Source organism: Pan troglodytes, chromosome 1, assembly GCF_028858775.2.
Source record: "Pan troglodytes isolate AG18354 chromosome 1, NHGRI_mPanTro3-v2.0_pri, whole genome shotgun sequence".
Taxonomy (NCBI): Eukaryota; Metazoa; Chordata; class Mammalia; order Primates; family Hominidae; genus Pan; species Pan troglodytes.
In genome coordinates this window covers 139,641,711-139,669,530 of record NC_072398.2, presented here as the reverse complement: position 1 = coordinate 139,669,530, position 27,820 = coordinate 139,641,711, and the positions used below count along the sequence as shown (strand labels likewise).

The window sequence follows — 27,820 nt, the reverse complement described above, 5'->3', positions numbered from 1 at the left end:
GCCTTCTTACCTCACAGACTACTACTTCTCAGTCTCTTGCTGGTTCTTCCTCCTCCTCTGCTCAACTATGAAATGTTGGAAGTTATCATAGCCCAACTCTCCATCTACGATCTTTGCTTAGATAATATCGTATAGTCCAAGACTAGGTTTCATCTATAAATTCATAACTGCCAAGTTTATTTCTTCACCCTGAACTATACCCCAGACCAATATATTCATCTGTTTCTTTGACATCATCACTTGCATATCTTGGACTTGATTATTGTTAACGACCTCCAGATAATGACCACCAGGAACACAACTATAGCTGAGCAACTTGGATGTATTGCTTGTTTCAGTACGTGAGAATGCACACCATGGGGAACCATGGGATGTCTTAGGAAGAGGGTGTTAAAAAGGACTTGTTATAGAATTTGAATTTGTGTTAGGAGATTTACAGGAGGGTTCAAGAAAGAGGGACTTTGGCCTGGATTGGAAGCTGTAAGGAAGCAAGGATAATTCTATAATTGGGTATTTTAATAAGTATTATGTAGAAGGAGGGAAGACTAGACTGAGGTGAAAACTATAATTGGTAAAGAAGCAGCAGGCACTCATATTAGCCAGGATAAGGAGATATTTGATCATTTTTATGGCTTGGGCAATGTTGATGTTGTGTCTGTGTTCACATATGATTATAGAGTGATCTTACTTTTGTCTTGATCTATCACGGTCACAACTCTGTCTTGTCTGATGTTCTGTGAAATTGTTTATGTTCAACAGAAGAATACCAATGCTTAGCTGTGATTGCCAGGCCAGCTCAAAGCAACAGCAAACCAAGCTGGTAGTACCAGGCCATCTCCTGGATGTCAAGGTCCGCTTTTCTCTTTCTCAGTATCCACACTAGAATTCTTGATTTACTCCCTTCCACCTCACTCAATCAAAAACCATTACCTCACAGACTTCCCTTCTATGTGGCACTACCACCCACACATATGCTAGCCCAAAACCTAAGATTCACTGTTGATGATGCCCTTTTCTTCATTTTCCATAGCCAATCACCAAATCCCATTGTGTTCTTTCTTTTATTTCTTCCGCCATTGTTCTGGTCCAAACTACCATTATGTTTCTCCTAAAGATAAAGTGCATCCTATTTCCTCTGCTTCCACACTTGCCCCTCTACAATCCATTCTCTTCATAACAGATAGATCATATTACTCCCTTGCTTTAAAACTTTCAAATAGCTTCCAATTGTACTCAGAACAAACGCTAAACTTCTTACCCTGGCTTTCAAGGACCCTGGTCTGGCTTCTGCCTAACTCTCCACCCTCATCTATCTGGGACTATCTTGCCGCTCACTCACTATGCTTCCCCCACACTGGCCTTTCCTGCCCTGCCCCTGCAACATACCAAGTTCCTCTTTCTCTCTGCATTTGCCCTAACCTTTCTTTGCCAGGACAACATTCTCCCTACCAGCTCTTTCTCATCCAGGTCTCTTTGAGAGGGCTTCCCTGACCATCTAGATGCCACCTTCCTGGTCAGTATCACATCGTTTCATTTTATTTCCCTCAAGTAGTAATCAATACCGGAAAGAATACTGTTCATTTATTCATCCGTTATTGTCATCGCTTCATTGGAATTTAGCTTCCTACAGGGATGGTGTTTATCTTGCTCACTATGATTCCAGCCCCTAGAAAAACCCACCTACCTCATAGCCAAGGGCTCGGTAAATAGTATACACTGCCTTCCTGCCACTGTGCTAATTTCTACTAACGCAGCCACAAACAATCAGCAATTACATTTTCTGCTTGTTTTTAACGGGGAAGTAGGGCACTCAACGAAAAGGAAATAAAAGCAGAGTCAAGAAAGTGCCTTTTATCCATGGAGTGCCCAATGTGTTGTGCGGCCACGTATACAGGGATGTGTCAGCACCTGAGGTTTTTTCTTCTCTGAGCTAGCTTCTTTCCTGGAAATCATGCTGGGCCCTTAGCCTTATGGTTCACCCTGTTTTTTAAGATCATCCACGGGCTTCATTCCCGTAACCGCTCTTCTAGCTGGCCAAGGCGGCGGGAAGAAACCCCACCCTCTTGCGCAAACGCCCAGTAGCGGAATCCGCGGGGTCGAGGGCTTTAGTGTGCGCATGTGCAACCAGAGCGGCGGCGGGAAGTGTTGCGCAGGCGCATCCGATCGACTCGGTAGGTGGGGAGCTCTTGGAGACGGCGACCCAGGCATCTGGGGAGCCACAGAAGTCGTACTCCCTTAAACCGTGAGTTTCCGACGGTTTGTTCCATGGCGCGGGATTGTGAGGGATTAGGAACGAATTCTGGATCGTGACTTCGGTTTTCTCGCCTTGCAGTTCCTTTCCCCGCCCCCCTTCGGATCCCTCCGACCCGCGGCGGGAAAGTCGCGCGCCTGCGCACTAAGCATCTGGTTCGGTCTCTGGCCCGAGGGAAGCCGGTCCTTCCCGGCTGAGCTCGCGGCCAGCGCTGGCCGGCGGATTCCCATTCATTCACCCTTCTCCTCCTCCGCCCAGTACTCGTGGCCAGGGTCGTATCAGTTCTCCGTCAACTTGCTTGGGGCCTTGGACGAGCCTCCTGGCGCTTCCTGTCAGTGGCGAAACGGTTTTCTCCCTCAGTTCTTTTCCTGACTTCAAACCGCCCCCGGCGCTCGGCCCCTCCCCCACGCGGTCCCGCTGGCTGTGCCGGACTCGCAGCCTCGCCGTTTCCCACTGCGCCTGCTGCTGCGCGGGTGCCCAAGCCGGGAAATTCTCCCTGCAGCCCCCTGCCGGTGTTTCTGATAGGTGAAAATAAAGCACATGGAATTCCTTAGACAAGGCCACAGTATGCCCTACTGTGGAGGTTTGGACACATCGTGCGTTTGAAAATGTTTGCCCCTTTGGGGGCAGTAGCATGTTTTTAGTGCGTGGTTTAGCGAGTGATCTAAACTTCTCCAGTGTTCTAATTTTCACAGCTGCTTTGCTCCCCCTGTGGATGTAACCCCTTAAGCTGGCATTTTGCATCCCAATTGGCTTGTGATGGAGGCGTCTTTGGGGATTCAGATGGATGAGCCAATGGCTTTTTCTCCCCAGCGTGACCGGTTTCAGGCTGAAGGCTCTTTAAAAAAAAACGAGCAGAATTTTAAACTTGCAGGTACGTGTTTAAATCCAAAGATGTACAGTTATAAAGATTTTTCAGGCAACAATTCTGTGTTTTCAATTCCTCTGAAAAAATAAGATTGAATCTTAAAGTGAATTGTATGTTTCTATAGGACAGTGTTAAAACAGAGCTTCGTATGATCTAAATGTAGGACTGAATTGCGATTTGGAAGACTGTAATACAACCTATTTTACGGTTGAAGTTGCTATGGTCTCAGTATTGGTAATTAAGAATGCAGAAATTTGATGATGCCCAAATTAAATGTCTCTTTTGTATCTGTGTTCTTATCTCTACTCACCACATTGCCTTAAGCTTAAATTTAGAAATTGACACTGGAGATCATCACTTAAGTATTCAAAAGCAGAACTCACAGACAAAAAAATATGAAATGTTTGTAGCAATAATAAAGCACGATATCTCTGTACAGCATGAAATGTTCTTTGACCGTAAACCAGACCTTAGGATGAATAAGACAGGGTCAAGCAGTGCCTGCTCTTGTACACTCGCATGTGTACCTTCATTTCTGCTCTGGCACAGGACCTGGGACATAGTAGGTATTTGTTAATAATAAATATTTGTTAAATAGAGGAATTCTAGTTGACTGTATTTTTTTTTTTCTGAAAGGGTAGCCAGATCATCTTTCCCATCTTTGTCTTAAGTGAATTCTGTGCTTGTCCAAAAGATACTTATTTTGACCTTTTGTCCATATATTCTTTATAACCCCACCCTAGAAAAATATGACATCACATACTTTCTGCTGTGATGGAAGTCAGTTATCCCACTTACCTAAACTTGAAACTTTAATCTTCAGCTGATGCTTTTTATTTGTTCCCCATATCGTCACCTAGCTTTATTTCTTTTTAGTAAGTATAGCATTGTGTCTTTCCATTCCCATTTCCACCACATTAATTCATTTCCTTACACTTTGTTCCTGATTTACAACAGTTTCTCACCTATGCTGCCTGCTTGCACTTTTCCATCCTTCAGTTCATCTTGTATGTTGGTGCTAGAATAATCTTAAAATGCCACTTTCATCCAGTTTCATGGATACTGTTCCTCTTCCTTTCCATTTTTCCAGCAGTTAGCTGTTTTTTTAGTTCATCTTTCCCTTACTAGTCATTGGACACATAACACAGTAACACAGTCATTGTAGTATTCTTTTTCTATTGCTTAGGACTCTGCATTTTGTCTCCACTGTAAGCCCCTTGGCGGCAGTATCTCCTCTGGTTTCTGAAGTATGTTGTGACTTCAGCAGAGTATCTGAATGGATGACTCCGAATTGGTTCTAGCATCATGTTTAGGAGAATGCCACTATTGTAATATTCTGAAAATCTGCTGGGAAGTAATGAATGGGGTGAATTTTATTACAGATTTCAAAAGTTTTGTAGCGTTTATGTAACAGAACATTGGACATTATAATATGATAAATCATAAAACGTGCTAAAACTTTACACTTATGGTTCTTTTTTAAATATGATCCTTAATAACAGCTAAAGTTATATAAACATAACTTCAATAGGGAGCAAAGCTGATGAGGTCCAGGCACATAACAGTCTAGTAATCTAATTGGGAAAGTAAATCAAATTAGATCATGAGACAGGTATATGCCTGCACCTCATCAACTTTACTCCTTATTGAAGTTATATTTTTGATTGGATGTTTTATATATCTTAGCATTCCCAGAGCTTAACAGTGTCCAGCACATAGTAGATGCTTGAAAATATTTGAATGAATGATTTAATGTAAGGATATAAAGTAAAATACTTAGTGTAATGGATGAATAGCATGTCTCTTTATTTTGAGATATTTGTCAGATTTTTATAACATTTTTCTGATAAACATGATTATTGAAATTTTTGAAGTAAAGAAAGCCAAAATAAAGTCTTTTCCCATTATTGAAATATTGCCACTGTTGACATTTTGTTATATTCCTTTAGCCTTCCTAGGCATACATAGGTACATTTTTTAGAAACTAAATTGGGATCTTGTTTTGTTTTTGTTTTTGAAAAGAGAACCAGAATATAGGATCTTATTTCTGATCTCCATTTTTTTAAATATATATCTTGAATATTGCTCATGTAGTAAATATTCTACAACTGGATTTAAGGACCATTGCATATTATATTATAATATATTTAATCACCTTTTACTATTGACCCTATAGATTGTTTCTATTTTTTCCTATTAAGAAAAATGCTGTAATGCACAAACCATCTGGCATAATATTGGTCAAATGTTTATTCTTTCACTGTTTTGGCAAGCTTTTTTTTTTTTTTTTTTTGAGACATGGTCTCTCTGTCACGCCACTGTCACTGGAGTGCAGTGGCGCAATTACAGCTCACTGCAGCCTTAACTCCTGCACTCAAGCAATCCTACCCCCTCAGCCTCCTGAGTAGCTTGGATTACAGGCGTGTGCCGCTACACTCAGCTAATTTTAAATATTTTTTTTAGAAACAGGATCTTGCTATGTTGCCCAGGCTGGTCTCAAACTCCTGGCCTCAAGTGATCCTCCTATCTTGGCCTCCCAGTGCACTGGGATTACAGGTGTGAGCCACCATGCCTGGCCAGTAAGCTTTTATTTTTTTTTAAGTATCTACTATATGCCAAGTTTTAATAAGTGAGAAAGATCTGTTCAGTGAAAGAATGATGTATAAACTCTATATTGAAAGTCTCCTCCATACTGGTGAACTCTACTGGAAGGAAGGCTTGCTTCATTCTGTTTGCTACAATGACACCCTTAGCCCATGCTTCTAAAATGGGCTATGGGTACCATCTTTGTTTGCCTGGGACAGATCTGGCTTACGGCTATTGTCACAATGTAATTATTATTCCTGCTGCCTTTTCTCTGAAGAGTGTCCCAGTTTGGGCTTACATTATGTATTATCCCCTAGTTCCAGGAGGTATAAACCAGAGAGTACATGAAGCCCCAGAATAACCATGACTATATGCCTAGAGTGTCAGTTTTAATCCATGACAAGACATTGAAAACGTTTCATTTATGTGATGAATATTTATTGTCTGTTATATACATGTACTTTTTTAGGTGCTAGGGATAAATCAAACCATAAAACAGAAATTAACACCGTGGTAGTTAGACAATAGACAGAGAGTAAACAAAAGAAGTAAATACTGTGCTCAAAAGTGATTAATGTTACTAAGAAAATGTAAAAGGGAAGGGGAGTTAGGAAGTATTGGGGAAGGAGATTGTAATTTTAGTGAGTATGGTTGGTCATAGCCTTCTGTAACATTTGAGCTAAGACTTCAAGGTGGTGAAGGAGTGACCTGTGCAGATTATTTGGGGAAGAGCATTCCAAACAGAGGAAACAGCAAGTACAAAGACCCTGAGATGGGAGTGTGCCTAGCATTCAAGAATAGCAAGGAGGTCATTGTGGCTAGAATGGGGAAGGTAATTGGAATGAAGTCAAAGAGAGATGTAAAGAGGCTTTCTAATGGAGTGAGATGTGAAACCATTAGAGGTTTTGAGCAAAATAGTGACAAGGTGACTTAGCTTTATCAGAATACTCTGTTTAAACTCTGTTTGCTATGTTGCAAACCGACTGACTACTATGTTACAGATAGACTCCAGGCTGGCAAGGAGTGTAGTTAAGGAGACTATTGGTATATTAAAACCAACTTGGATATATTATGCAGCAGAAAACAAAAGTGACTTAAAATGTCAAAATAGAAGCCTAGACCTTCATGTATAAAATAGAGGCATTTAAATAATTTTTAGCATATTACAGATTTTCGGGCTCCTCCTCCAGTCCTCAAAGTCTGTTTCATTTGTCTGTCTTTAGTACTGTTTTCCAGCTTTTGACATGAATGCACTTTTCTGCTTTCTGCTGTCATTTCCCACTTCAGAATTTGAGGATTTTGCATTCACTTTGGTTGCCAGGAAGTTTTACTGTTGTTTAAAATTGTTGAAGTTGTTCTGAAGTGACAGGAAACCTTAATAAACATTTTGATTTTTGTAAAGAGGAGTAGATGCATAATAAGTGAGTAGTGGTGTGGAAGTACCCTTAATGTTTCTCCTCCCTTTCACATCTGTTCTCCACTTGTCATTTTTCTGCTTAAAAACTTCCTATAGCTTTCATGTGCATTCTCTCTTGTCTTCCTCAGCCACATTCTATTTCTATTATTATTATTGTTGTTATTACTATTGAGACAGGGTCTCCCTCTTCCATCACCCAGGCTGGAGTACAGTGGCACGATCATAGTTTAGTAACCTCAAACTCCTGGGCTCAAGGTATCCTTCTGCCTCAGTGTCTGTAGCTGAGACTACAGGCCCCTGTTACAAAGCCCAGCTAATTTTTGTTTGTTTGTTTGTTTTTTAGCTTTTTTAAGAGATAGGGTCTCAAACACCTGGCCTCAAGCAGTCTTCTTGCCTTAGTCTCCTAAAGTGCTGGGATTACAGGCCTGAGCCACCGCCCCAGGCCACATTGTATTTCATTGTCTCTCAGCCCTCCCCCTACCCTAATCATCCAAGCCTTTTTTTTTTTTTCTTGTTCCTGTCTTTACAGACATAGTTAATTTTTCCTAAAATGTTTTCTTCCACTTTCACTACTTGGTGAATGCTTCAGAACAAAACTTAGCTGTCAACTGAAGGCTTCCTATCACCTTCAGAAATCCTCCCCAACCTAGTAGTATATACATTCTTTTATTACAGGTGTCACCTTGTATTAAGAATGATAACATGTTTCCTTTACTAGACCAAGCTCTTAGTGGCTGCATCAAATTTATTGGTTTTTTTTTACATACCCATTGCTGAGCATTTTTTAAGACAGCGTTTATTTAAATGAATTAGTTCTAGCCAGGTGCGGTGGCTCACACCTGTAATCCCAGCACTTTGGGAGGCCAAGGTGGGCAGATCACTTGAGGTCAGGAGTTCGAGACCAGCCTGGCCAATGTGGTGAAACCCTGTCTCTACTAAAAATACAAAAATTAGCTGGGCGTGGTGGTGCGTGCCTGTAATTCCAGCTGCCCATGAGGTTGAGGCATGAGAATCTCTTGAACCCAGGGGGCAGAGGTTGCAGTGAGTGGAGATTACATCACTGCACTCCAACCTGGGCAACAGAGTGAGACTCCATCTCAAAAAAGAAAGAAAATTAGAAAATATATATAATCAGCAACACCTCTGTGAAATTGGGCAAATGATTTAACCTCCCTGAATTGAGTTTCCTTATCTGAAAAATCAGGATAATCATTCCTGCTCTGCCAAGTTCACAGTACTGTTAGGAAGATCTCAAAAGATAATGCATGTGCCGGTGCTTTGAAAATGTCTTAAACTTATGCTATATAGGGCTAGTAGAGCCTAGATACTGTAATAAAATCTGAAGACTTATCTAGTTCTCTTCTGTATCCAGTAGTTTACTGGGTTTTGTATTATTGCCTCCCCTTGTTTTAACTATGTACATTTTTATAAAGAACTGATACTTATTTAAAAGTAGCAATTTATCTGCAGTCAAGGATAGAGGATACTACTGGCAATTGGGACAAATTTTTAAAAATACTTTTTTACATGCTTGAGAGCTTTAGTAGGCCTTCTCTCTGAAAATATAGTGTGAATATTTAATACATAAAATTTTACCAAGCCTTTAAGATTTTGTATCTTTACGGGAAATAGTTTTCAAGAACATCGCAATGTGTCCTTGTCATGCCATCTAGTGATCACAGCACAAATTGTTTAGTTATTTTAAAAATTTGGTGCTTTTTCATGTTGTAATCTCTACAGTAACAATGTATCTCTTAGTATATAATTCCAGTATAGTAGAAATTTGGTGTATTTAATTCTGGGACTGTCATTTTTGTCTGTTCAAGAGGTGTGTGTGAGTTATAGCAACTTGATGGGTTTTAATCTTATCACAATGTTATTAAAACTTTTATGTATAATTAATTACTCATATTTTGTAATTTATTTCATTGAGCTTTTTAAATTTTAAGAAACTATAAAATATACTGTCATTGATTAAAACTCTAAATTTTTGTTTCCTTGAAAGGTGTTAAAAAAGATATTGAGAAGCTTTATGAAGCTGTACCACAGCTTAGTAATGTGTTTAAGATTAAGGACAAAATTGGAGAAGGTAATCTGGGGATATGCTTTTACTATTTTTACAAGGTCTTTTTTCCCTTCTATTTTCCTTTTGTAGTCTTGGTTTTCATTACTATTTCTTATTGAAAAATATACCACTTTTTAGACTATTAAGACCATAGTTTTATTACTAATTATGGTAACAGGTTTTCTTTTTCAACCTTAAAGAAAGAATAAATAATAAATATTTCCTGTAAAATGAAGTCCTGTTTTAATCTATTATGCCATTGGAACAGTTTTTACAATCTATCTTAGAATTGTTTCATTAACATTTTTAAAAACCAGATATTGAAAAATTTAATAAATTGTTTTACAGGCACTTTCAGCTCTGTTTATTTGGCCACAGCACAGTTACAAGTAGGACCTGAAGAGAAAATTGCTCTAAAACACTTGATTCCAACAAGTCATCCTATAAGAATTGCAGCTGAACTTCAGTGCCTAACAGTGGCTGGGTAGGCAATTTAAACATATTTTAATTGAACTTGTATATAATTTATAAGATTTTAAAGTAGATATTTAGCAGGGATGAGGAGATTATATGTGAATTAAATACATTTTTCAGTCAAGTGTTTGCAATTTGCTAGCACTTCCCTTCTAACCTTGCAATAGTTAGTTAAATTTATAGTAATTCTTTTAGATTGGATTTCCCTTGAGGCTCGACTTGATTTCCTGTCTTTTATCACTGCTTTTTGTAACCTTCCTGCCAAATCATAAACCTTGGCTTTCATGGTTTACATTATTTTGTAAATGTAGGGAACTCACATTTCACATTTCCCCAGCTATTGACGACCTCATCAAATATTTTATTTAGAATAACAGAATCATCTGGTATGGTTTCTCTCTGCTAGGTCATTTCTGTCAACATGTGGACATGATTTAGAATCTTACCCTCCTAAACTGCCCTCCTTCTTCCACCTGCTCCATCATTTCTTTGTTCCCCCTTACAGCCAGACTTCTCAAAAATTATCTGCATACATTGTTTTCATTCCACACCTCTCTTTCACTAAATACCTATTGCGGCTGTTCTCCTCTATGCTAAACTGGAAACTATAGAGTCAATCATTACTCTAGGCATCATTTAACACAATTGACGTGAACCCTTGTCTTGACTTCTGTCCTGCCACACCCTCCTTGTTTTCTTCTTCCCTCATTTGGCGTTTCATTTTCAGTGTCTTTGCTAGCTCTTCCACTTCTATCTGACCCCTAAATATTGGAGTTCCTCGTGCTTGCTCTTAGGTTTCTCTGTATTCTTAGTGTCCTCCATTTCCACATGATCTAAAGTAATGATTCCCAAAAGTATATAGTTAATCTCAGACCTTTTATCTTAACTACAGGTTTGTGTATATCCACCTGCCTATTTAACATTTCCACTTGGTGCCTGATAAATATCTCAAACCTAAAAGACAAAACTAAACCTTAACATACCAAAAAAAAAAAAAAAACCACCACAACAAATGTTCTTATCCACCCATCTCTGCAAATGGCCCATCTACACACTTGTTTGGGCCAGAAACCTAGAAATCATCCTCATTTTCTCTATTTCTCTCCTAAACCACATTAATCACTAAGTCCTAGCCATTTTGGCTCTAAAATATATCTAGAAGTTCATCCATGTCTTTCTATCTTCTCTGCCACTACCTCAGATGAAGCCTAGACTATGACTGTAGCCTGCTTCTTCCTTCTCCCCTTAGTTCTGTCTTTACACAGCAGCCAGAATGATCTTTAAAATATAAAATATATATGTATATAACTTAAATTGGGTCATTAGTTCCACCACTTAAAATCTTTCAATGGTTTCCCTATGTACTTTGAAAAAAAAATTCAACCTTCTCATGCCTATCTTCCCACCTCCCTCACTGTGCTCCATTTCTTTAGTTTATCAAATTTGTCTCAAGAGCTTTCTTACCTCAGGGCCACTGCCCAGACTGTTTCCCCATTCAGGAAGACCTCTCCCAGTCATTGCTTGCTGACCCTTCATCTTCTGATCTGAGCAAGAGTGAAACTGGACGCAGTAGTTCATGCTTGTAATCCCAGCACTTTGGGAGGATTGCTTGAGGCCAGGAGTTTGAGACCTGCCTGGGCAACCTAGCAAGAACCCATCTTTACAAAAAACCTAAAAATTAGCCAGGCAAGGTGGCACGCATCTGTAGTCCCAGCTACTTGGGAGGCTGAGGTAGGAGGATCACTTGAGCCCAGGAGTTTGAGGCTGTAATGACCTGCGATCACTCCATTGCACTCCGTCCAGCCTGGTCAACAAAACAAGACCCTGCCTCTGAGAAAAAAAAAAAGAGTGACACTGCTTGAAAGATGTCTTCTCTGAATTAAATTAGATTCTCCTATTTTTTTTTTATTGTCATAGCATCTTTAGATTTCTTTCAAAGCCCTTATTGTAATCTGTCATTATAAGTTACCTTGTTGTTATCTATATTGTCCACTAGATAGTAAACTCCATGAGGACAGAAATTCTGTAAATTTTATTCACTGTTGCATCACTAATGTCTATAATCCCTAACAGCAAATAACAGTGCCCACTAAATACTGAATGAATGAATAAGCCTGTTTGTTTCAGCCTTCTGTGTATTATAGAAGACAAGAAAATGAGATGGCCTCTATAAAGAATGCTTGCATACATTCTTGTACCCTAAATATGATCATTCCTTCTTCTATACTTTTAACTGTCTCCCTCTACCACTTTTTCTTTTTCTGTGCTTAAAAAAGTACATGCTAAAAATGCCTTCATCTGATCTTACAATGCAGTCAGGCAAATTGTCTTTAGGCTCAGCTTCCATTGTGTTACATTTTCCTTCCTTCTGTTTTGTTTCTTCCTTTCCACTTAAATTGCTGTCTTAAAAATTACCAGTTAATTATTCTTTGCCTAACTAAAAGCCTTCCCTCAGTTGTTATTCTCTTTGACTTCCATGCTAATAACTCTTCCTTCAAAATTCCTTTCTTATTTGGCTCTCTAACTTGACTTCTTCCAAGCTCAGTTTTCTTTTCTCGCTATTAATTTTCATGTCTGTAGGTATCACTTCTCTGCAAGTACTCTCACTGACTTCTCACTTGTCTTCTCACTTAAGGCTTAGTCCCTTGTCTAGATATCTCTATCAAAATGATGAGGTCTGGTTTTAGATGCTTCTTTTACTGGCTTCTCTACTCATTTTTTGGTATCTCTATTGTTTTCTTACTCAGGCTCAAAATCATAGAAATCACCTTTGTCCTATTTTCCTCTTTTATGAAGCAGTGTAGCACAGTGATTAAGAGCATATATCTGGAGCAAAATGCCTGGGTTCAAATCCTGGCTCATTGATGTATTAGTTTAGTGACCTTAATTTATTTATTACTGTTACCATCTTATCTGCTAAGTCTTATTAATCTTTTCCCTTTTTTCTCATTCTGCTGCTTCCCCAGTCACAACTATAATTACCTCGTTTGAATTATTATAGTAACCTCAAAACTGGTGCCATTTTTGTTTTAAAAGAAAACTTTAACACAAGAACACAAGTCACTTGTGTTTATATTACGTGATGATGATTTAAGTCAGTTTTCTAGCAATATGTATGCATTGCTAAAATTGCGGTTTTTAAAATTAGGCATAAAGTTTTAGTCCCTCTGACCTTTCTTCTAAAAGTTCCTTGTGCATTTTTCCACTAGGGGGCAAGATAATGTCATGGGAGTTAAATACTGCTTTAGGAAGAATGATCATGTAGTTATTGCTATGCCATATCTGGAGCATGAGTCGTTTTTGGTAGGTTTTAATATTTCTTGAATTTTTATTAGCTAAATATTTAATTTCAAACAATATTTGTAACTCATTTCATTTGTAACTTTGTTTTAGGACATTCTGAATTCTCTTTCCTTTCAAGAAGTACGGGAATATATGTTTAATCTGTTCAAAGCTTTGAAACGCATTCATCAGTTTGGTATTGTTCACCGTGATGTTAAGCCCAGCAATTTTTTATATAATAGGCACCTGAAAAAGTAAGTATGAAGAGTTACTAGGAAATATTTATCCTATTTCTTTTAAAAAACAATTTTATTGTCTATATTTAAGGTATTGAACATGATGTTATATATAGATAGTACAAAAGTTACTATTGTGAAGCAAATATTTATCTCAGTTACCCATCTTATTTTTGTTTTTATGGCAAGAGCAGCTAAAATTTACTCATTTAGTATGAATCTCATATACAGTACAGTTTTATTACCTGTAATCTTCAGAGTGTGCATTACGTCTAGATTTATTTATCCTACATATCTGCTACTTTGTATCCTCTGACCTATATCTCTTAGATATAATATAACATACTACAACAGCCATGCACAGATTATTTCTGTTTCAGTTTCTTTGTGATTGGAAAGGGAAATTTGGTGACGAAGAAGATAAAATTGTATTAGATGTACCATGGTTCAGTGGAAATAGCATGAACTAACAGACTTAGAGTCTAATAATTTTTGACCTTAGACATGTCTCTTATCTCTGGACTTCATTTTTCTTTTCTAGTAAGTGAGGGGATTGGACCACATGATAGACAATTTCCTGTTTTAACACAAAAGTTTTATTTTTATGTATACTTTTTAATGCTGATTATAATTATAGAGAAATTATAAGCTAAAAATAACATAAATACCTCTATATAATGGATCATATTAAACATAATAATATTATAACTTCTTTTTTGAGCTTTTATATGCCTGACTTTTTAATTTTAATTGGATCAGATTTTAAAACCATGATTTTAATTTTTTTAAGCTTTCTTAACTAGAAATTATCTGCTATGATGCCATCTCTGCCAGCATCAGAGAACAACGGACTGTGTTTATGTTATGTATTCCTCTTCTGCCTTATTAACACAGACCACTGGAAAAAGAAAATTTGATTGTGGGACACCTCTTAATTTTCAATCCTGGTTAGCTGTTAAATTCTTACTTTGTCTGGAAAACTTATTTTTTTTTCTTTTTTCCAGAATGTTATAAATTCCTAATTGATCCCAAAAGAATTACAGTTTTTATGAGGATGGTTTGAGAGTATTACAATGTTACTAAGCTTTAATTGCTACAGATAAGTAAAAATGCTTAATTTTGTCTCTTAGGTATGCCTTGGTAGACTTTGGTTTGGCCCAAGGAACCCATGATACGAAAATAGAGCTTCTTAAATTTGTCCAGTCTGAAGCTCAGCAGGAAAGGTGTTCACAAAACAAATCCCACATAATCACAGGAAACAAGATTCCACTGAGCGGCCCAGTACCTAAGGAGCTGGATCAGCAGTCCACCACAAAAGCTTCTGTTAAAAGACCCTACACAAATGCACAAATTCAGATTAAACAAGGAAAAGACGGAAAGGTTCTCTCTCTTTTATTTCTTAAGTACCGACACTGTTTTAGAAATATACTCCTTCAACCAACAGAGGGAGATAGAATACTAGGATAGTACTTATAATTTAAAAAACTTTTTTTTGCATTTGTTATATGTATTCAGTTGATTAAATTTTCACTAAGATTTGTACTGAATCATTTTGGTTACTATTTTAAAACTAAAATTTACTTTGTCAGTTTATAACATCTGTCATTAACTATTATGAAATCATATTTTATGACAAAAATGGAAAATATTAAATTTTCCCTGTATGTTAAAAAGTTCAGATTAATTATCCTTTTTAAAAGAAAGCATTAGTTATAGGGGAGGAATTCTGAAGTGTCTATCTCCATTTTAGCTGCACAGCAAAATGTAACATCCATGCAGGTGGTTTTTGAATTTTTTTTTAGTTATATATATTTGTGGACTATGATAACATTGTATGGGTGTTGAGTTCTGTCTAGACTATTTTCTCCTTTCACAGAAGTGGTTTGGTGCCTGAGAATGACTTGGATGCAGCTGTTTTTGTTTCATCTCACTTAACTCTTTCAAAACTATGGCAGAGTACAGCTGGCAGAAAGTGTTACAGATATAATCCTTATTTTCCTTGTTTTTGTTGGTATTGTAGGAGGGATCTGTAGGCCTTTCTGTCCAGCGCTCTGTTTTTGGAGAAAGAAATTTCAATATACACAGCTCCATTTCACATGAGAGCCCTGCAGTGAAAGTAAGTAATGTAGCTTAATAGCATAATGGTCAGTCAGTCATACACTGAAGAGAATTTAGGTAATAACTAGATTAACATTTATTATCAGAAATTTTTTAAAACTAGAGTTTGGCTTTGGCAGAAGGTATTACTGCTTTAAGCATTTAGTCAAAACTTGTTTTCTCCAGTTTTTTTCTGAACTTTTCTGGTGGAATTTTTTCTCATTTTTGGTTAGCTATTACTGTTCTTTCTCTAGAGGAACATTTAGAACATTAAGGGCTTTCTGTCATTGCTAGAGTGTGAGCTCCATACAGTTAGCTAACTATTCTGACACATAGTTGATAGTGTAAAGATGTTTGTAAAGTTAACAAAATCATCATCAATGTAGATGATTTCAGATTGACTTATGATATCTTGTGACAGCTAGACAGCATGAGCAACAAATTAAAACTGTGATTTTAGCCAACGTACTTGTGCAGTTTACAGTTCTGAAATGGAGTTAGACACTAGAACATAACTGTTTTATACTTCTGTAATATATCAGGAAAAGTTCTAATAAAGTATAACTCAAATATTGGCCAAGCTAGGACTAATTAGTAAATTTTAATATAAGGTGACTTTACAGAAAAACCCAAGAAGACCTTAAACATTTTAATAGACAACAGTTTATTTACAGTCCAATAGCCATTCAGCAGTTTTTAAAGTTATGCTTCCGCTATTGCTTTTTGCCATACTAGCATTTTAGGACATCATGTTTAATATCATGAAAATAGAAAAATGAGACTTTTCTTTTACAGCTCATGAAGCAGTCAAAGACTGTGGATGTACTGTCTAGAAAGTTAGCAACAAAAAAGAAGGCTATTTCTACAAAAGTTATGAATAGTGCTGTGATGAGGAAAACTGCCAGTTCTTGCCCAGCTAGCCTGACCTGTGACTGCTATGCAACAGATAAAGTTTGTAGTATTTGCCTTTCAAGGTAATGTGTTTTGATGGTGTTATAAAATCACCAGCATGCTGCCATTAGAAATTGCATTGACTTGGGTGGATAATTTTGTGAGTGCAAGGGATCAATTCAGATCAGTGAACTACAATGGGCCTTGATGCAGAGCAGTAGTATGTTGAAGAGCAAATGATAACAGTTGTCATATATTATTTATTTAATATGGATACACTCTGGAAAACACATTTGCTCTTATATGCAAATAAGTGGGACGGGGTGGCTTTTAGAAGCTTAGAATCACACATTTTGATTGCTGATGTAGTCTTTTCTGTTTTCTCTTTTTATTCCCGCTTATGTGGAGTAACCAGAACCAAATAGTAGAGCTCCTCTCTTACTCCCACCTCCAACTCTTTGACTCATAAATTTCTTCCTTTCCTTCAAGGCTTGGCTTTCATAAAGCCTTTCTTGATTAACTCAAATATATAAGTGTATCTGTGATCAATTACTCCAAACAAATGAATTTTTATACCTGTGAATTGCTATTGGGTTCTATTTTTTCTATTATGGCTCTTATTATCCACTACTGCTTTTTATTCTTGGAGGTTATTTTAAACCTTTCTGGAGTAAGTCCGGGGAACTAGTAGAGGGGGTAAAAAACAGAAGAAGAAAAATCTAGGATTTTTATCACACTAGATTGTCATTTACTTTATAGTAACACTTATTATATAGGTATCAAGGCAAAATTTACTGTGAACTAAATTGATGAATGTTATTTTTTAGACTTACATAGTTCAACTTTAACATAACTAGAGAAATCTTATTTCATCATAAGGCGTCAGCAGGTTGCCCCTAGGGCAGGTACACCAGGATTCAGAGCACCAGAGGTCTTGACAAAGTGCCCCGATCAAACTACAGGTATGTTGTACTGGAAATACAGAACCCAGTTAAAATGGATTGTTCCAGACGTATTTTATTTTATGATCTTTGTCTATTTATAACTAACATTTGAGTTCTTCTGCTTTTAATTATGTAAGCAGTTCTTGCAGTGTGGCATTCCTATTTTTGAGCTAATGCTATTCTTTATGAAAGTTTTTAATCCTAATGTTGCCTCTCTTTTTTTGTTTAAACAGTTTATTCCATAGATTACATTTTGTGTATTTATTTACAAGATGATCTTACCATCTTGTAAATAAATACGCAAAATGTAATCTGTGGAATTTTGTTGACATCACCTTTGTGGGGGAAAAAATTATGTTTAATAGTTTTTGCCAGCCAAAGACTTAAAGCATTTTATTTGCTTGCTTAATACCTCAGAAGTTTCCTGTGATGTAGATATATTTGTGTTTGATTAAAATTATTTTTGTTATTATATAAACAATATAATAGCAGTTAGAAGGTTTTGAAAAAGAAAAATGTCTTCCGTAATCTAAAAAGTTACCATGGAGCTGGAATCCAGGAAACATCTTGAATGAATAGATGAATCCTGCTATTCACTTGGATTATGGGCTTTGGAGAAATGTATTCATTCATTGAATGTCTGTTCTTGCTTGCTAATGATAACATAAATAAATAAATGAGACCATCTGTTCACACTCTAGTCAGGACACCATCAAATAATTATAAAATAACTTGTTGAGTATGGTAATAAAACTTATTCAAGGTATTTAAGGAGTATCTAACTATCCTAACCCAAAGAGATTATGAAAGGCAATTCATGAAAGAAATGACCTCTTAGAATGTAAATTGGGCTGAGAAGTTAGCATAGAGGCATGAGCCAAGGAACTCAAGAAACAGCATACAGGAAACTAAAAAAGTTTCATTTTGGCCGGACGCGGTGGCTCATGCCTGTAATCCCAGCACTTTCGGAGGCTGAGATGGGCGGATCACCTGAGATCAGGAGTTTGAAACCAGCCTGACCAACATGGTGAAACCCCATCTCTACTAAAAAAACAAAAATCAGCTGGGTGTGGTGGTGCGCACCTGTAATCCCAGCTACTCAGGAGGCTGAGGCAAGAGAATCACTTGAACGCAGGAGGCGGAAGTTGCAGTGAGCCAAGATCGCACCATTGCCCTCCAACCTGGGCGACAGAGCAAGACTTCATCTCAAAAAAAAAGTCCAATTTTGCTAGAATATTAAGATGCAAGTTGAGGAATGGTGAGAGATAAACCTGGAATGAGGTAGACAAGGTCAGACCACAGTTGTTACAGTTTGGACTATATACTGTAGATATTGGAAAGTTAAGTGAAAGAAGTGACAATGGTATATCCTAGATGGATCATTCTGGCAGGCGTGCAAACAGATTAGCTTTTGGAGAGTGGTGGCATGAATTTGTCCGGGTGAGAGGATGAAAATGTGAATGAGGGTATTGGTAATAGGAATGAAAAGAAAAGTGAAGGGTTAGAAAGGCAGAGCTTGGTGGATAATTGGATGTAGAATTAGGGTGTGGTATGGTGAGGGAAAAAGGCATTCAGGATGTTTACCAGATTCCTAGCTTGGGAGACTTGGATGTGTACCAGTAACCAAGGTGGAGAGTAAAGGAGAAGTAACTGGTTTATAGGGGAAGGTAAGGTTAGTTTGGGGTATAATTGGTTTGAGGTATTTGTGGGACATCCAAATAGAGATTTCCAGCAGAATCAAAGTTAAGTCTGATGCTCAGCGAAGGAGCTGGGCTAGAAATACAGTTGAATGTCATCATTATATAAATGACAGTTGAAGCCATGAAGTGGATGGACCAATCAGGGAGAGTATACAGAGAGAGAAGTTAAAACTCTGAGGAACATCTGTCAGCACTTAAGGCTTGGAGAAAACATTGAAGGAGCAGGCAGAGGTAGCAAAGGAGCTAAGAAAGGCAAGTAGGGCCGGGCACAGTGGCTCATGCCTATAATACCAGCACTTTGGGAGGCCAAGGCAGGCAGATCGCTAGGTCAGGAGTTCGAGATCAGCCTGGCCAATATGGCGAAATCCCGTCTCTACTAAAAAGTACAAAAAATTAGCAGGGCATGGTGGCACACACCTGTAGTTCCAGCTACTGGGGAGGCTGAGGCAGGAGAATTGAACCCGGGAGGCAGAGGTTACAGTGAGCCAAGATCGCACCATTGCACTCCAGCCTGAGCAACAGAGTGAGACTCAGTCTCAAAAAAAAAAAAAAAAAAAAGGTGATACAGTAGCCCAAGGAACAGAGAGCAGAGAGCAGATAACCTGGTGATACTAGGAAGTCAACAATTAAGAGAGATGTCAACTTTAAGAAAAAAAAAAAAAAAGAGCTTTTTAACATCAAGTTCAGCTAGTCGTAATCTTTAACTACCAGAATTCAGAAGATTAAAGTTTCTATAGTGGGAATGTAAATTAGTACAACCACTATGGAAAACAATTTGGACGTTCCTCAAAAAACTAAAAATAGAGCTACTACATGATCCAACAATCCCACTGCTGGGTATATACCCAAAAGAAAGGAAATCAATGTACCAAAGAGGTATCTGCACTCCCATGTTTGTTGAAGCACTATTCATAATAGCCAAAATTTGAAAGCGACCTAAATGTCCATCAACAGATGAATGGATAAAGAAAATGTGGTACTTACACACAAATGGAAGTACTATTCAGCCACGAAAAAGAAGATCTTGTCATTTGCAACAACATGGATGGAACTGGAGATCATTATGTCAAGTGAAATAAGCCAGGCACCGAAAGACAAGAGTTGCATGTTCTCACTAATTTGTGGGATCTAAAAATTAAAACAATTGAACCCATAGAGAGCAGAAAGATGGTTACCAGAGGCTGAGAAGGGTGGTGGGAGGGTGTGGGGGATGTGGGGACAGCTGATGGGTACAAAAAATAGTTATAAAGAATGAATTATCCAGCACTTTGGGAGGCCAAGTCAGGTGGATTGCTTGAGCTCAGGCACTCGAGACCAGCTTGGGCAACATGGTAGAACCCTATTTCTACCAAAAATACAAAAAAGTAGCTGGATGTGGTAGTGTGCATCCATGGTCCCAGCTACTCAGGAGGCTGAGGTGGGAGGATCACTTGAGCCTGGGAGGCGGAGGTTGCAGTGAGCGAGATCACACTACCACACTCTAGCCTGGGTAACAGAGCCAGACCCCATCTCGAAAAAAAAAAAAAGAATGAATTAAGACCTAGTATTTGATAGCACAGCAGGGGGATTATAGTCAGTAATTTAATTGTGCAGTTTAAAATAACTAAAAGAGTACTTTGAGGGGCTGAGGCAGGCAGATCACTTAAGCCCAGGAGCTTGAGACCAGCCTGGCCAATGTGGCAAAACCTCGTCTCTACTAAAAATACAAAAAAAAAAAAAAAAAAGAGCTGGGCATGGTGACATGCCTGTAATCCCAGCTACTCAAGAGGCTGAAGCGTGAGAATTGCTTGAACCTGGGAGGCAGAGATTGCAGTGAGCTGAGACTGTGCCACTGCCCTCTAGTCTGGGCCACAGAGGGAGACCTTGTCTCAAAAAGAAAAAAAGAAAAGAATATAATTGGATTGTTCGTAACACAAAGGATAAATGCTTGAGGGAATGGATACCCTATTTTCCAGGATGTGATTATTACACATTGCATGCCTGTATCAAAACATCTTATATACCCCATCAATATATACACCTACTGTGTACTCAGAAAAATTAAAGTCTTCACAGTCACAAAAAAATAAAAAAGTAATTTTTTAAAAGTTTCTATAGCAGTAGTTGGCGCAAGTGTCAGCTGAAGAAGAGCTTCTAATGTTCATTACTTTTCACTAAAATGAAAGCACTTTGACCAGTATGGTATGTAATTCTCAAGGATCATTCAGATTTTTTCCCACATAGCTATTTTTGGATTCCTTTTGATCCTATAAAATGTGCGTTTACTTAGTGTTTCCTAGTGATTAAATATCCTTTTAAATTTACCAACACGTTGCTCAAGAAAGAAAACATATTTTGCAGTGAGGATTCTCAGTCCTGGTTGTACATTAAAATCACCTGAGGAACTTTTTTAAAACATTGATGCCTGAGCCCTACTTCAGAACTGTTCAATCAAAATCTTTGGGTCTGGGCATCTGAAATTTTTAAGGCTCCCAAGGTGATTCTAATGCATAATAAATGTTGAGGACTATTGATTTAGATGATAAAATTATAGATTTGAAATTTATTTTTAAAATTTGTCTTCTGTTGCAGCAATTGACATGTGGTCTGCAGGTGTCATATTTCTTTCTTTGCTTAGTGGACGATATCCATTTTATAAAGCAAGTGATGATTTAACTGCTTTGGCCCAAATTATGACAATTAGGGGATCCAGAGAAACTATCCAAGCTGCTAAAACTTTTGGTAAGCAGTTTTGTATTATAGAACAAAACAAAATGCCTTTGATTATCTCCTACAAATCACTTAATAAATTATTGTGAAATTTTCTTTACAAATAAACATTCAGTCTTGATAAAGTTCTCTAATATTAAGTAGAAAATTCTTCAGTTGCTTGAAAATAAATTTATCACCTCTCTATACATATAATCATTTAATCTTATTAAGCACAAAGTAATACACTGTTGCAGTATTTAAAGTTTACCTTTATAATTTTATAAGAATAAGGAGTAAAATCTTAACTCCTTTTAGTTATGGTTTGACTTTTATTACATAAATTTACCTTTTATTAAAGGCATGTTTTACTTTGTAATATGTTTTACTTTTTTATTGTATTTTAAACATCAGATGCACTATGTCTTGGTACTTAGAGTGTCCTTGCCTTAAATGATCTTAGGCTATACTAACAAGTAAACAGTTAATTATTAATACAGTGTAATAAGGACTAGGGAAGAGAATGGAAATGTGTGTTGTCAGGTTGTGTAGGTTTACGGTAGCAGAGAAGCAGAATGCATAGAAGGCCTTAACTGATGGGATATTATTGTAAGCATATATTGGACTTGGATGTCATCTCCTTAGCCACGCAAGTTCTTCAAGACTGGGATGTGCAGTGTACTTCATAGGGCACGTAAGAATTATCTCAGCCTTGCTCTGGCCAACAATCTGAACTCAAGTGCCCATTTAATGTTTATTTTCCAAGCTCAGTTATAGTTAATACTTGCCAAGGAATAAGTGGGATTGACTCAGCTTACTACCATACAATACAGAACACCCCAGGAGACAAAGTTTCAGCCAGCCTACCTCAAGAGTAGCTGGGCTGTCTTGTGCTCAACCGCAGGATCAGTGGGTCTTAACCAGAGTTGCATGTCAGAATTATCTGAGAATCTTTAAGAAATACATATGCCTGCCCACTCAGCCTATTCTTGGAAAATATGATTCAGAAAAACAAGATACTTAGGAAGGCTCCAGCCTTGTTAGTTTGAAAAAACAAGTGATTCTGACTAAGAAACTATGGGTGTTTAAGAACCACTGCAAAAATTACTGCCCTTGCTTATGCACTAGTGCTATAGTCTAATCTACAAGAAGAACTTAGTGGTGGTTGTGAAGAAAGCCTCATCTTAATAGAGGCTTGCCAAAATATGTTTCTACAGTAAAGTCAGTCCACGATTTGTAACTATCTTGTACTTATTGTAAGAAAATTTTATTTGAAGATAATAGGATGAAATAATACATACAAGGGAAAAAAAGTGACCATGAGTGGAAAGCAAGATTGATATCTTAGAAATGGCATTCTTACATAATAATATAACAAGTATGTTTATTCTCAACTGAGAAAACTTTCATCTACTATTGAATAACTTCGTGAGAGGTTTATGAACATGAAGTTTATCAGCCAACACCAACATATTTTATTGAAGAGCTTGAATCTCCCCCATTGGTAATCCAAGTTATAATCAGGGCCAACAATGGAAATACAACATCTGACACAAAAATACTCTAGATCAAGTGCCATGATAGCAAGCAAGAGCTTTTAGAGATTTATCATTGTAATACTTCTCATATTAAAAAAAAATAGGGCCAGCCGTGGTGGCTCACACCTGTAATCCCAGCACTTTGAGAGGCTTAGGTGGGCAGATCATGAGGTCAGGAGACCGAGACCATCCTGGCCAACGTGGTGAAACCCCATCTCTATTAAAAACACAAAAATTAGTTGGGCATGGTAGCATGCACTTGTAGTCCCAGCTACTCGGGAGGCTGAGGCAGGAGAACCAGTTGAACCTGGGAGATGGAGGTTGCAGTGAGCCAAGATTGCACCACTGCACTCCAGCCTGACGACAGAGCAAGACTCTGTCTCAAAAAAACAAATAATAAAAATAATGCCATAGGACTTGTCTCAGTTGTATTAGTATGACATCTGTAGTTATTTTAGTCTTGATCTTACTATAACTTTGGACTGAGTATAAAAGCCTCAAAATTTCAACAAACACAACTGCGTTCCCCTTTGTAACCTAAAGGAATGACTTGGCTGAGATTAGCAGTGAGAGCACCTTTACTTCTCTTATCTGTCCTCAACCCTTAAACCTGGCTCCATTGTGGGTTGTCATTAAGTACTCAGTGAATTGTGTTGAATAAATTAAAAAGAAAAGTCTTGAGCTGAAACAAATTCCTGACACATAGTAGTCTGTAATAAAATATGTTGACTGATAGTGTTACTTGAAGTTATTTTTCCTGAATATTGTAAATGAACCCTCTTTTTGGTCATATAAAAAAAAGCATATTGTATAACTTGGGGACATGCTATAACATATACTATTAGTTATTTTATGACTTCAGAACAAGCTAATAAAGGAATAAAACTATATGAGTATTCCCCCCTGGCTATAATTTTCTAGAGAGAATAGGAATGATAGAATCAGTTTAAAAGTAAAAAAGCATTGGCATATTGTACTCTCAAAGAATTTGGTCTTTAGTAATTATTTGTTTCCTCCCTTTCCCTCCCCCATTTTTTTCCCTGGCTTAGTACACCAGTCCAGTAGTTAGTTCAGAATATGTAAAGGTAACTTTTTATCATCCACAGTCAGATTAATGACTGTTGACAATCTGCATTCTCAGAAAGGCATCTAAATGTTGTGGTACTTGTTGTTTCGTACATTTAGTACATTTCTGTTTAATAAGGAAATGTAAGGCAAAAATAATACATGATTGCCATTTGTGTGATTAACTTTTTTTTGCACATCTGATAATAAACCCATCAGGAAGTTATTTCAAATACATTTATATTTTTAAAAACAGATCTAGTTTGTTTATTTGTTCATTCAGAAACATTTATTGGGGCTTTATGTGTGCCAAGTACTATTGCGAGTCTCTGCTTTCACAGAGCTTAAATTCTAGTGAGGGAGAGAACATAAATAAATACTATGAGAAATGAGTGGTACTGAGATAAAAGGAAAAGGGGAGGGAAGAGGCTCATTTAGGATAGGTTGGTCAAGAACAGCATCTCTAAGGATGTATGTGTCATTTGAACAGTTGTTGAAAAGAATAATGCCTTTTTGTCTAGTCCAACAGACATTAACTGACTACCTAATCTGTACCAGGCATAGGCTGGGTTTGGGGGGTTCAAAGATAAATAAGACAGTTCCTGCCTTCAAAGAGCTCACAGTCTACTAGGTGGGACAGACATATATAGGATAGCAAAAGTAATAGTAGAACTCTCAAGATACAGTAGAAACTGAAATTGATCAGTTCTCTCTGAGGGTGTCAAGCCTCAGAGGTGATTCTTGATCTGAGTGGTGATGTCAGTGAGAGTGTCCTGGGCACACAAGGGGTGCAGGGCATCCTAGGCAAAGACAGGAGTCATGTAGTCAGACATAGAAGCATGGAAAGGAAGTAGAGTGGGGGCGTGGGAGCTGCAGCTAGTTAAAGATTATAGAAGGGTAAGACGAAGCTTGAGGAATTGGCAGAGTCAAGTGAGTGCCTGGCATATCTTAGTAAGTCACTGCTTTGTACTTACTATCTCCCACTATGCAATTCAAATACAACTTAAATATAGCATGTGGTGCTCTATCTCATACTGTGTGTGTGTGTGTGTGTGTGTGTGTCCGTGTCTATAAAGCATATGTTTGAACTTTCATGTTTCTCATGAGAGAGGCTTCTGATACATTCAAATAATAAAATGTTTTTTTCTGTTGTTGTTGTTTTTTCTTCTTTTGCTTTTAGGGAAATCAATATTATGTAGCAAAGAAGTTCCAGCACAAGACTTGAGAAAACTCTGTGAGAGACTCAGGGGTATGGATTCTAGCACTCCCAAGTTAACAAGTGATATACAAGGGCATGCTTCTCATCAACCAGCTATTTCAGAGAAGACTGACCATAAAGCTTCTTGCCTCGTTCAAACACCTCCAGGACAATACTCAGGGAATTCATTTAAAAAGGGGGATAGTAATAGCTGTGAGCATTGTTTTGATGAGTATAATACCAATTTAGAAGGCTGGAATGAGGTACCTGATGAAGCTTATGACCTGCTTGATAAACTTCTAGATCTAAATCCAGCTTCAAGAATAACAGCAGAAGAAGCTTTGTTGCATCCATTTTTTAAAGATATGAGCTTGTGATAATGGATCTTCATTTAATGTTTACTGTTATGAGGTAGAATAAAAAAAGAATACTTTGTAATAGCCACAAGTTCTTGTTTAGAGACCAGAGCAGGATTAATAATTTATTTTAACATTTTAGTGTTTGGTGGCACATTCTAAAATATAGATTAAGAATACTTAAAATGCCTGGGATAGTTCTTGGGACTAACAACATGATCTTCTTTGAGTTAAACCTACCTAAGTAGATTTTAGGTGGGTTCCTATTAGGTCAGATTTTTAGCTTCCCTAATTACCTTTCACTGACATATACAGAAAAAGGAGCAGTTTTAGTTTTAATTAATTAAAATTAACATGTGATGAGGATTAAATGAATCAAAAGACTTAATTTGTAGATTCTTTTAGAGTTATGAGCTAGGTATAGTTTGGGGAAACTCAACCTGGTGCTGGTGCTGGTGCTCTTAACAATTTTGTAAGTAAAGAAGATAATTTCCTTTTCTAGAGGTACATATTAGGCCTTTTATGAACACTAAAACAATGAGGAAATGTTGGTCATGGGGCAAAGTATCACTTAAAATTGAATTCTTCCATTTTTAAAAAACACTTCATGAAAGCATTCTGGTGTGAATTGCCATTTTTTTCTTACTGGCTTCTCGATTTTCTTCCTTCTCTGCCCCTACCTAAAACATTCTCCTCGGAAATTACATGGTGCTGACCACAAAGTTTCTGGATGTTTTATTAAATATTGCACGTGTTTACAGTTGGGAATTTAAAATAATACATACACTGGTTGATAAAGGGAAGCTGCAGGACCAAGGTGAAGATTGATAGTCCAAATGCTTTTCTTTTTTGAGTTGTATATTTTTTCACACCATCTTAGATATAATTAGGTAGCTGCTGAAAGGAAAAGTGAATACAGAATTGACGGTATTATTGGAGATTTTTCCTCTGCGTAGAGCCATCCAGATCTCTGTATCCTGTTTTGACTAAGTCTTAGGTGGGTTGGGAAGACAGATAATGAAGTAGGCAAAGAGAAAAGGACCCAAGATAGAGGTTTATATTCAGAAATGATATATATCAATGACAGCATATCAAACTTCCTATGGGAAAAAGTCTGGTGGGTGGTCAGCTGACAGATTTCCCATTTAGTAGTCATAGAATACAGAAATAGTTTAGGGACATGTATTCATTTTGTTATTTTGAGCATTGATAGGTCAGTATATCTACCTAATCTGTTTGGTAAGTATAGGATATATAAACCATTACCATTGATCTGTCTTATGCCATAATCTTAAAAAAAAATTGAATGCTCTTGAATTTGTATATTCAATAAAGTTATCCTTTTATATTTTTTATGTCAGACTACTCATTTGAAAAATAGCTTTTTTTTTTTAATTGACGACTGGGAATATTTTTCTTTTGAGATGGGTGAATGGTGATATTCTTTCAGCAAATAGGTAGTATGTTAATGAAACAGTCATGTTAACATATATTCAGAAATTAAAGAGGAAGAAAAATTTACGCAAAGGGTAGATAAGGAGACATTCTCTAAGAAAGTTTAAAATTCAGGGCTGTTGTTTTAACTTTCCATTAATGGCAAAGAACTTGGTTGATATTGAGGGGGAAGTAAAAGGGAGCTAGTGTTTTTAAATATACCCAGTGTTACAAATTAGTTCTCGGGGAATTTCAGTCCCACTGAAGAATATTGCCTCAATTTTGGACAAATATTCCCAATGTGCTAAATCAGAATTGGCAGGGAGCTTTTATATGCATATTCTTTAGATTTTTAAGCCTTCTGAAGACCATTTTAAATAATGGGAAATGTCTCTAAAATATTTGAATTTCTAAGGATAGACTAAGAAGGTAACTAGTTAATGCCATTTCCTCTTAATCAGCTATTTTTCACTGTCAGTTTTTAAAAATTCCTAGTGCTCAGGCTCGATAAAACTGTTAAGGGTATTTTCATTTAAAAAGCCTTAGACATTTAGAACTATTAATATAACAAGCTACAAGTATTGGTTTTTGAAGCAGGCTGAGCTCTCTGGCATTTTTAATGAAACTTCCTTATAAGGAGATGATTATAGTTGTCTTAATGACCTAAATATGTGGCTCAATAATGGTTATTCCAAAGAATTAATCATGGTTTACTTCAAGATAATGAGCA

The 27,820-nt window shown here is 37.2% G+C and overlaps 1 protein-coding gene across 11 annotated transcripts; it reads left to right on the top strand.

The window, feature by feature from the left end:
• On the top strand, nucleotides 1–27,009 carry CDC7 (cell division cycle 7). Of its 11 annotated transcripts, XM_063799674.1 has the most exons (13): nucleotides 2,182–2,242; nucleotides 2,333–2,582; nucleotides 2,947–3,125; nucleotides 9,128–9,211; nucleotides 9,536–9,671; nucleotides 12,871–12,964; nucleotides 13,055–13,197; nucleotides 14,310–14,559; nucleotides 15,200–15,295; nucleotides 16,072–16,250; nucleotides 17,047–17,129; nucleotides 21,383–21,532; nucleotides 25,283–27,009. In XM_063799674.1, exons 3-13 carry the CDS (start codon nucleotides 3,011–3,013, stop codon nucleotides 25,675–25,677), a joined length of 1,725 nt encoding a protein of 574 aa, XP_063655744.1. In that variant the 5' UTR covers nucleotides 2,182–2,242; nucleotides 2,333–2,582; nucleotides 2,947–3,010; the 3' UTR covers nucleotides 25,678–27,009. The 11 variants fall into 11 exon arrangements, with proteins under 11 accessions (XP_063655745.1, XP_063655754.1, XP_063655748.1 ...); XM_063799675.1 differs by lacking the exons at nucleotides 2,182–2,242; nucleotides 2,333–2,582 and adding an exon at nucleotides 1–337; XM_063799661.1 differs by lacking the exons at nucleotides 2,182–2,242; nucleotides 2,333–2,582 and adding an exon at nucleotides 1,993–2,171.
• The last annotated feature ends 811 nt before the right edge of the window (nucleotides 27,010–27,820 follow it).

Excerpts from the sequence above, each read along its gene's own strand:
- CDC7 (XM_063799675.1), top strand. The coding sequence starts at position 3,011 with ATGGAGGCGTCTTTGGGGATTCAGATGGATGAGCCAATGGCTTTTTCT. Across the intron at positions 9,672-12,870 it reads CAGTGCCTAACAGTGGCTGG|GGGGCAAGATAATGTCATGG; the intron begins GTAGGCAATTTA and ends TTTTTCCACTAG. Across the intron at positions 13,198-14,309 it reads TATAATAGGCACCTGAAAAA|GTATGCCTTGGTAGACTTTG; the intron begins GTAAGTATGAAG and ends TTTGTCTCTTAG.